Below are 9,326 nucleotides of genomic sequence, written 5' to 3' on the forward strand. Positions count from 1 at the left end.
TTCAGCAGCCGAGTTCTCTTCTTTCTGTGCAGATCAAGCGTCGCGCTTCTGAAGCACTCCCTGAACTCCTGCGCCCTGTCACCCCAATCACCAATTTTGAAGGAACGCGGCCCCAGGATCCCAGTGGCATTTTTGGGCTGGTGTCAAACCTGGAGCAGCTGGATGTGGATGACTGGGAATTCTAGAAAAACAGGGACTAGACCTGGTTCTGGAGGAGCTTTCTGGACATTGTAATTTATTGGTCCTGTTTGTAAAAAGTGATGAATGTTACGCATAGAAGAGTCTGCAGGTCCCTGGGAAGGAACTTCAGCTGCCTGTTTACTTAAGAAGTAGCCTGGAAACAAATGGACAGACCTGAGCTGGAAAAGGATCAACCCCAAGGAACTGTGGCGTATTCCAGATGATGCAGTGCCCAAAGCCCCAGTTCTTGCAGCTGAGCACTGGCAGATCACTTGAATGGGTTGAGTGAGTCTGTTTAGTCTCTATTTATGTTTTTCTAAAAATCACTGGCTTCCTCATATCACAGTTGAAGGCTGCATGTCCCTACCCTCTTTGGTTCTTTCTCTTTTAAGGGTGCCTTAGAGTTAAGGGGAGGCAGGCAACTCTTAGTTTTGGGCATTCTCTTAGAGATAGTCAGATTAGTTACTGTGTTGTCACAAGGTAACTTTTGAGGGTGGGGGGGGAAAAAGGGATTATGTTCTTAAATTTAGTCACTGCTTTGTGATGGAAAACGGGAGATCAAAGGCAACCCGATTCCATTCCAGGCACGCTCACTGCATCGGGCACTCCTCTGCAGCACTGGATTCTTCTCTTCCAGTTCTGGAGAGTTTTTGAAGAGACTCCTCTCACTTGATGCTGAGCACTCTGAACTCCAGGTCAGACAGGGCATTCCAGCCTCCCCTCTCATGGCTGCCTGGATCACCAAACCCAGTGTGCATGCCTGTGCAATCTACCAGCTTTTTTTATCCCCCACAGCCCATCTAATTGAGCCTTGTGTTAGCTGGGCTGGTTTCACAGCATGTAACTCGTACCAGTGTGTTCTCAGTGACTTGCCCTGGCATGGGGGGAATAGTTGACTTTCATGCTAAATCCTCTTGCTTGTGACTCTTTGAACATCATGTACAGAATTGATTTTAAGCCTTCTGTTACCGTTGCTGTTCTGCCTTCCCTGACTGAATGACAGGTAAAAGCTTGCTTGTCCTGTGGCTCCCCTCAATTCATGGCCATGTGACTCTGCCCTGCTCCTGTGGCAGCTCTCCCCCATTCTGTATTTGTTCTTTGGAGGTGTATTTAAGGCTTTTAGTTTGACCCTTCCAAGGACCATCGGTGCTGGATGTCTTTCTACTCTTTAATGAAGCACTGAGAATCCAGTCCTGTAGGTGTGGTTGATGGGAGTAGTGGTGCTGGCAACAGGTCCTTCTTGTGTTTATAAACTGTACTTGAACCCAGATAAAGTTTGTTACTCTAGTTTTTTGCCAAAACAAATAAAATATTTCTGAAGTTGTTTTTTTTAAGTCTGCTGTTTCTGCAAGATGATGGAGTGGGGGTCACAAATGATGACACAGGCTGGCTGTGCATGCTTACTCTCTTCTCGTTTCCTTACTTAAAAGGCTGCTGCTTGCACCTCAGCTGGCAAAGGCTGGGTGGCATTAGATAGAACACACCTGATGAAGGCAGTTGCTGTTGAACAGCTCACCACAGCAGCCTGCAGCGCTGTTAGTTGCAACTGCCTTCATGTTTGAAAAACTTATTTCAACTAAAGCGAGAAGCTGCAAACAACTGCTCTTGGTCTTTCCTGAAAGTTCCAGTAGAATGCACTCATGCTCCCAGAGCAGGGGTGTTTGTAAGGGCAGGATACAAGAGAGAGGACAGGGCCGCTTCTACTTCCTGTCTAGGATCAGGTTTGGCTCCTGGTTTAATTTTATTATAGTAAGTATATCTTTATTTCCTAGCTTGTCATGAAGTTCTGCAGCTTGCAAAAATCCTTAACCCTCTCCCACAAGCCTGGACAGGGACTTTAAAAGTCTGCTGGTACTTAGAGCAAGAAAAAGCACAGTACTCACTCAGCATAAAACCTCTGGGACTGAGTGATGGTTTGGAGGAGATGGGTTTCCTCACAGAAGAGGGATAATTCAACAGGTGTTGCCCACTGAAGTCCTAAGCCTCTCTCCAATTCTCCTAGGAACCAAGAGGCAGGCAGAAAACACAGGAGGGCATACACTGAGCTGTAATAAATCACAAATAACTGCAGCGCTTTAGCCTGCCTTCCCCTGAGTTAGCATTTTTAGGGTGAAGGATGAACTTAACACAAGCTAATATTTCTCATCCCTGTCCATGCTTTTCAGCTTGCTACATGCTCAAAGATTATGGACATAAATTAACTTAGAGATAGTTTTATGCTTACACAGGAACAGGAAGCAAGCAGGATCAGTGCAAAGTTAGAAGTGAAACAGCAGCGCCTTGGTCAAAAAAAGAAGTTATGAAGTAACTGAATGTAGTCTTCAACACCTCTTTCCCCAGGCACACTGCTGCACTCAGAGGCAACTGTTGTGGTCCTGCTGGCAGCATGATGGTAGCAGACAGCTGTACTCAGCCATGACTCTTGAGTCTGACCTTACCTGTTCTGCCTTATGCCTTCACAGGGCAGCAAACAAGGAGTCCGTCACAGTCAGGACACTGTTTTAGTAGCTGCTGGTTGGATACACAATGCCTGGCTACAGCTGCTGGCCCCAAGGCAACTGCTGTGAGCTTTTTTTTTTTTTTTTTTTTTTCCTCCCATGAAAGCTTTATTCAGCTAGATACAAAACAGGGTGCCCTGCTATTGTGGATCCTCTGCATGGTCTGAATGCTGCTGTTCCTCCTCTTCCTCCCCTTTGTGTTTTTCCAGTTTTGCCATGAGCTCTGTAAAACAAGAATAGGCAGGATAAGACTCCATGTGCGGGGGCTGTCCCACAGCAAAGCCAGGTGCCCAGGTCCTGTAAACACCCATCTCCCCAAGAACCAGGGCAGCTACCAAAAAATCACTTGCCTACACAAAGGCTCAGCTAGGAGCTACCGCCGTTTGCTGAGTCCAGGGCATCAGATGTTACAGTCATAGAATCCATCAGTGTGTTACTGACCTGCCAACTAGAGCATCAGACAAGCTGCTGCCTCCACTCCCACAGCACGTCCTCCGTACCCTCACCAGAAGTCACACTCCCCTAGTTCCCCATCTGGGCAAGCACAGATGTTCATTTTGCACCTACAGAGCCGCCCAGGCCATGATTTACTATCTCCTGGCACTAAAGGAAGCTCTGCTGGCAGCCAAGAGCTGTGAGCTCCAGCTTAGGGCCAGGCCCAACACCAAGAAGAAGATACCTCAGGAGCTGCTGCCTTTGCTGCTCCAGCCGCTCCCACTGAAAGCCCTCTCTCCCACAGGTGCCCATTTTACCTTTTGCTGGGTTGAAGACTCCATTGGTTTGCTTGTCACAGACATAGCAGCGCTGGGATTTGCGATAGTGTTGGAGGGCACAACTCTCACAGAAGTAGTGCCTACACCTGTACGGAGACACAGATGCCACTCCAAGTCACCAGATACAATCACTGTGTCCAGGAGTTAGTTAGAAATTACTGACTACTGGTCCCTGGGGGATGCAAAAGTGAGCTGCATGCAGAGCTTCCTCTGCATCATTGTCCTCATGAAAGGTGTTTCAGCATCGCTTCACTGATGTGGAGCAATGGCACAGAGCCACCAGTGAGCTGTTCCAGACACCAGGTACCCAGCAAGACAGCCAGCACTGTGGGAGAGGGCTGGCAGTGCATGATGTCCATGCTGCCCCTCAGCTTACTCCTCATCCTTGCCAAGCTCTTGGCTTCCCCATGCTTCTGTTTCTTTGCTCACGCAATGCAGCGTGCCATTCAGTGTCCAGGAGGAAGGAAGGATTGAAAACAAAATCTCAAGGTTAAGGGGAAAGATGATATAATGAGGCAGCATCTGTGGAAATCTAGAAGGTGCCTGGACAACAAAGGCTTGAGATCCCTTCCGAGGAGATGCTCCAGATGCAGTTATGAGACTCCCTCATTACCAGAGGATTTCCCCACCCACCAGAAAGCCACAGCAGACAAGAAGCAGGTTCCACCCACAGGCCTGTGGGCAGTGTTTGTATTTGCCTCAACAGTGAATGACTAGTGAACTGGATCGACAGCAGACACTTGGCTTCTCAGGCCAAAAAACCACTTACTTGGTGACCACGGGGTTCTTGAAGGAACTTCTGCAGATGAAGCATTTGAAAGGCATATCCTCCTCATCGCTGCTCACCTCATAGTTTTCCTCATCTGCAGAAGAGAAAGTTAACCAGACTGAAGCAAAAGCAGAGGCAGCCAGACCAGCCCATGCGTGGGGCATGAAATATTAAATATGGAGAGAGCACAGCAGGTGGGATTAAATCTTTGCTGCAAACAATAGAGCTCTGGCATCTGGGTGTTGCTGATGTCAGTAACACGTGTGGGACTGAGATATAATTAGGTCTAATGAGCCGGCGTGCTTGTTGCTCATCTCTCAAGAGCAAATTCTTTTCTACCTCACCCACTCACTGCTATAAAGAGACATATCCTCCAGCCCCCTCCTCTTTCTTAGATTTTCTTCCAAACCAGCTGCCACCAAACTCTGGCTCCAACTGAACAGAGAACACCCTCTTCCCCACAACTGCACAGCAGTTCATGAGCAAAACGCATGAGCCCTGGGCTGCAGCTACGCACACTGTGAGTGAGAAATAATGATGTGACGTAGCATGAAAGCATCCCACCTCCTGGGTATCTGGGGGGCAGGAGATGGTCACAGCTCGCTGCTGGGACCCATACAACAGTAGTGCTGTCCTTTTATAGAGAGCCAGAGGAAATAATTCTCTCTGGTGGCAGTCAGTGGTTATCTGAAAGCAGCAGATTTGCTCAGCACTGTCAGTGGTTACTGGCCCTAAGGTTATCATCTGGAGCAGGGAGTTCCACAGCTTTGGAATAAAGAGTCCTTTCTGTCTACTATTAATTCAACTCATGGCCCATGCAGTTTGAGACAGCAAGGGATCCATTTCATTCTTAGTGATCCAATATCCCTAAGTCATGTTCACTTTAGGGGACGATAAAAGTCAGGACCTGGTAGCCTCATCCACCGTTAGCTTAGGGACAGGGAGAGCAGAGGGGTGGTGCCGTACCATTGACTCCGTACCGGCCTTCATCCAGTTCCCGTTCAATCTGCCAGCCGTGTTTGTAGTCCGAGCGGTCGTGGAGGAATTTGCAGCTGTCTGAGCCAGGCAAAGAAAGAGGAATTAACAGCTAGGCTGTGCGGGGTAGAGTGTTAGCAGGACATGTCATTCAGGGGCAGCCTGAGCTTTGCCCAGCAGAAGGTGAAACCTGATTGCTTCCCGCCCGCCTGTGCTCCAGGGCAGCACCAAGCTCCTGGAGCAGGCACAGGATCCCTCTCAGGGTTGACAGGTCATGAGGATCATGCTCTGTGTGCCACAGTGACAGTTCCAGCATTTATACACATGAGAAGTGGGATAAGGAACAGTAATCCCTCACATGGCCTCAGCAGCCAGAATACCTGTGGAAATGTGGGTCACAGGAACATCCCAGGGGTCCCTCCCAGGACTCTTATAACCACTGATTAGAGGCCATCAGCTTTCAGGAGGGCCGAAACAAATGACAAGAACATGGCATAAAACAACTCTGCAACAGCAACCACACACCAACTCTGCAAACAAGTGCCTGTAAACCAGTAAGTGCCCATCTTAGCACCACAAATAAGGGATCACAAGCTGGACTGCATCCCTTTGCAGATCTGGCACAGCATCTGTTCACCTGCAGGCAAGATCCACTCACCTCCAAAGCCGCAAAACCCAGTTTCTTTGTAGTCCTTGCAGATATCAGGCTGGTAGTCCCATCGCACCGTGGCCCGCAAGTGCTCCGGAGCACGGATGGGTCCTTTTCTGAAAGGGTGGGAGAAGGCTCAGGCTGGCTGCTCAGCTGCAGTGGAGAAGGCCCCTGGGGGCCTGGTCAGAACCAGACACCGGACTCGTTAGACAGAAAGAAGCTGGCAGTAACGGCAAAGTTCAAGCCCCAAACAGGTGCCTTTGGGGATGGTGCCTGAGCTCCTCTGTGGTCCCAGTCCTCTGAGGCTTATCCCAACCCACCTGACCATTCCTGAAGAGGCATTTCCCATCGATGTGTCCTTGGGCTTCACATACTTCTGGTAGTTGTTAATACCACGGTAAATTTTATCATCTTCCTTTCCTCTCAGCTCCTAGGAAAGCAAAAAGAAAGGTGATTAAGGATCAGGAGGAAAGTTTCATGACACCTATTAGCTTTCACCACTCTGACACCAGTCTCCCTCCCCAGCCCCGCCTTCCTTAATACCAAGATGCCAATAAAGCCAGAAAATTCTCCTATTTGCAAGGGTTACACTCTTGGCTTCTCAAATTTCCAGGGAGGAAGAGGCTCAAACTCTTCTTGGTGTGCAGAAGGGGATGAGTAAAGCACATGTACTCCTGCTATGGAACACTACCTCTTACAGAGCAAAGCTGACTCACCTCCTGGATTTTCTGGCTGCGCTCGAAGATGGCCTGGGCATCTTTCTCCTTCTCCGTGTCCAGTTCATACACTGCTGTGGCTCCCATATCTTCTGGGCCAACAGGTTTCTGAAAAGCAAGAAAAACTTGTGACAACAGTGAAGAGAAAACCTGTACAAGACAGAGAGCTCCTTGGCTACCTGAAGGGCTGGTCACAGAGCAAGTATTGCACATGGCCTGCTTTACCTGCCACCAGTTTCTACTGTCCCTTAGCACCTGCCAGGGAGAATCCCCCATGGGCCGGATCCAACCTAGTGCTTGCAGAGAAGAGAGTGCTAATTACCCATTGCTCTCAAGTTTTAGCCTGCAGAGTCAGGAAACACTTGTCCTTACTTTACTCCTTCATGCTCTGGGGTCAGCTTAGCTGGAAGCTGAACTCAGATCTCCCATGTCCAACACTTCAATCATGAGACCATCCCGCCTACACGCAGGATGTTATGTCTGAACTTTTAACCCAGCTGCAGGTGGCTTACATTCAGTTTTAATACAGTGATCTGGTTTAGATTCCTCTTTAATGGACTGAACAGACACCTATTCCCAGGTTTTATCAGATCTTCAGGAACAGCTGCACAGAAACCAAAGAATAATTACAGCCAGCCTCAATTACAACCAAATCCATAATGTGACAAGGAGACCTCAGTCTGACCCTGCAGCTTTAACTGGGGACAGTTAGGCTTTATTCCCATTTTACACAGAGGCACAGACAATAAGGAAATAGGTCTGAAGAGGAACATGTGTTGATACCTGCTTTTAATCCTACTTATATCCTGCCCAGGCTCATCCTAAAGGGCACAACTTAACTGGATCAGGAGGAAAGTTAAGAGAAAAAAAACTAGTGGGGAGAGCAATTTGAGCTGTGCCCAAACCTTCACAGCTGATCTCTCTCCACTCCAGATGCTAACAGGACACCCAGGACACCCCAACCATCAATCCTAAGAATACAATGACCTCTCTCTGTAGCTCTTACTCCATCACTAGTCACAAGGATAAAGACGGGAGCACCTTCTAAGTCACCTTAAATTCTTTGTGAAGGAAGATGGTCTAAAACTGAAAACATGAACCAAACAGCAGGGCAAACCTGATTCAAGTGCTCCCTCTCCTGAAAATTTTGTGCTATGTTGGGCAAGTCCAGTGGCATGTTGGGGTTTTAATTCCCACCTCTAAGAGGGAAAGGCCAACCTTACACAGCCTCCTGGGGATGCAGGGGCTATCAGGAGAATAAATGCAGCGCAAGGTGCTTGTCTATGAAGAGGGAAGGGACAGGGAGGTGTATCTATAGATAAAAAAGAAGGAATAGCCGATCCCACATTCAGAGAGGCAAATTCTCTCTATCAAGTGTGAGATCTGCCAGTCCCACCTGACCGCACACCCCACAACCACATTCTTGCCCAGTCCTTACCGCCGACCTTGTCGATTTGTAAGTGACTCCTATCTCCTTTGATGGATCCTCATCGTCACTGCTGCTCAGCGCGTAGGCAGGCCTCTCCTTTGCGCATCTCCTGGTCTGAGGGGCAAGAAGACAGCAGGTAGGAAGGACAGAAGACTCCAACACTGTGTCTAACTTGAGCTTGGCAGGCCACTGCAGATGCACCTCGGATGGAGCAGTGCCCTGCTATGGCTCCCTTACCTTCTGGATCATTGGGTTGGGGGTCTCCCGCCGCCGCTCCTTCCGCACCACCGTGCTGCCCTCCTCACCGCTGCTCTCTGAGAGGTAAAGCCCAGGGGTAAGGGTGCACCCGGGGGCAGGACCTCGGCCAAGCGCAGGCTCTGCTGGCAGCCTCCCTCCTCTGCGGGCTGGGGAAGCCCACGGGAAGGTGCGGGAGGCCGGCGGAGCCCCCGAGGGCGGTGGCACGGCCGGGGAAGAGCCCTTCACCCCCTCCACCACACGGACATCGGTACGGCTGGGGAGGGCAGCGCTCCGGGGTGCCACCAGGCCCTCCTTCGCCTCCCCAGGGTATCGCAACGGCCCGGCTCCCAGCGCCCTTTCGAGGTCTTCCGCGAACCCCCGCCAAGCCCTCACCCTGCTCCTGATCGCTGCTGGGCCGCTTACGCCGACCCCTACCCGCCGCCAGGCCCCGCTTCTTGAAAACGAAGCTGCAAACAGTCCCCTCGTCCGCCATCTTGCGCCGCCCACCCCTGCCGTCGCCGGCTAGAGCGGCGCCGGAGGCTGCCCCGCGCGGCGCAGCGCCCCCTGCGGGCGAGGAGGACTAGGGGGCGGGTGGGCGCCTCCGACAGGAGGGGCGGGGCCCCGGAGAGAGAGCGGTGCCCCCGGGGGAGGGCGCCCCCTGCCGGCGGGGGGGAGGAAACGGGGGGGGGCGAGGTGGGCCCGGGGGGGGGGGCGGTCTGCTGAAGCCCCTCGGGACCCCCCTAGGCCGCTCCCCTCTGCACTCCCTGGACCCCCCCGGTACCTCGGGCCCGGACCGAGCCGACCCCTCCAGCCCCCCAGCTCCTGCCCCCGGCCTCTGAGCCCGGCAGTGGGGCGGCTGGAGTGAGGGGCGAGGGCCGCCCCCCCCCCCCCCCAACCCCATCCCCGTTCCCCCTCCATCTTCTGGGGCCTTCCGCGTCACCATAGCAACGGGAAAAGGAGCTGAGCCCCAGCACCCCCCAGCGAGGCCCACCCTGAGGTGGGCGCAGGCCGGAGCACCCCAGGCCCCGCCATGGCAGGGCCTGAGTGTGCGCACGAGGGCGCGAACACGCGTGTGTGCGTGTGTCCGTGCGCGTGAACAC

General features: G+C 51.8%; 2 protein-coding genes across 12 annotated transcripts in view; one reads left to right on the forward strand and one right to left on the reverse strand.

Annotated features, from left to right (window-relative positions):
* Positions 1–1,504, forward strand: part of STRADA (STE20 related adaptor alpha) — a 12,992-nt gene extending 11,488 nt beyond the window's left edge. For 6 of the 7 annotated variants that reach the window (XM_041125181.1, XM_041125182.1, XM_030021551.2 and 3 more), the window contains exon 13: positions 33–1,504. In XM_041125181.1, the coding sequence (XP_040981115.1) occupies positions 33–185 (153 nt within the window). In that variant the 3' untranslated portion in view covers positions 186–1,504. The remainder of the gene's footprint in view (positions 1–32) is intronic. The other variant, XR_005932942.1, reaches the window with a different exon arrangement.
* The window catches only part of RNF113A (ring finger protein 113A), a 17,340-nt gene extending 8,552 nt beyond the window's left edge, over positions 1–8,788 (reverse strand). For 3 of the 5 annotated variants that reach the window (XR_005932947.1, XR_005932946.1, XR_005932945.1), the window contains exons 1-10: positions 8,620–8,758; positions 8,227–8,303; positions 7,999–8,103; positions 6,561–6,668; positions 6,165–6,274; positions 5,854–5,960; positions 5,187–5,276; positions 4,221–4,314; positions 3,431–3,537; positions 2,619–2,901 (exon numbers count right to left, since the gene is read on the reverse strand). Coding sequence is in view for 1 of the 5 variants with exons in the window: in XM_030021576.2 (XP_029877436.1) it covers positions 2,819–2,901; positions 3,431–3,537; positions 4,221–4,314; positions 5,187–5,276; positions 5,854–5,960; positions 6,165–6,274; positions 6,561–6,668; positions 7,999–8,103; positions 8,227–8,303; positions 8,620–8,719 (981 nt within the window). In the remaining 4 variants the exon portion in view is untranslated. Of the gene's footprint in view, positions 1–965; positions 2,226–2,377; positions 2,902–3,430; positions 3,538–4,220; positions 4,315–5,186; positions 5,277–5,853; positions 5,961–6,164; positions 6,275–6,560; positions 6,669–7,998; positions 8,104–8,226; positions 8,304–8,619 lie in introns of those variants that run through there. The other 2 variants (XR_005932944.1, XM_030021576.2) reach the window with 2 other exon arrangements.
* Positions 8,789–9,326: the final 538 nt, after the last annotated feature.

The sequence above is a fragment of the Aquila chrysaetos genome, chromosome 8 (assembly GCF_900496995.4).
Source record: "Aquila chrysaetos chrysaetos chromosome 8, bAquChr1.4, whole genome shotgun sequence".
In the NCBI taxonomy this organism is placed as follows: Eukaryota; Metazoa; Chordata; class Aves; order Accipitriformes; family Accipitridae; genus Aquila; species Aquila chrysaetos.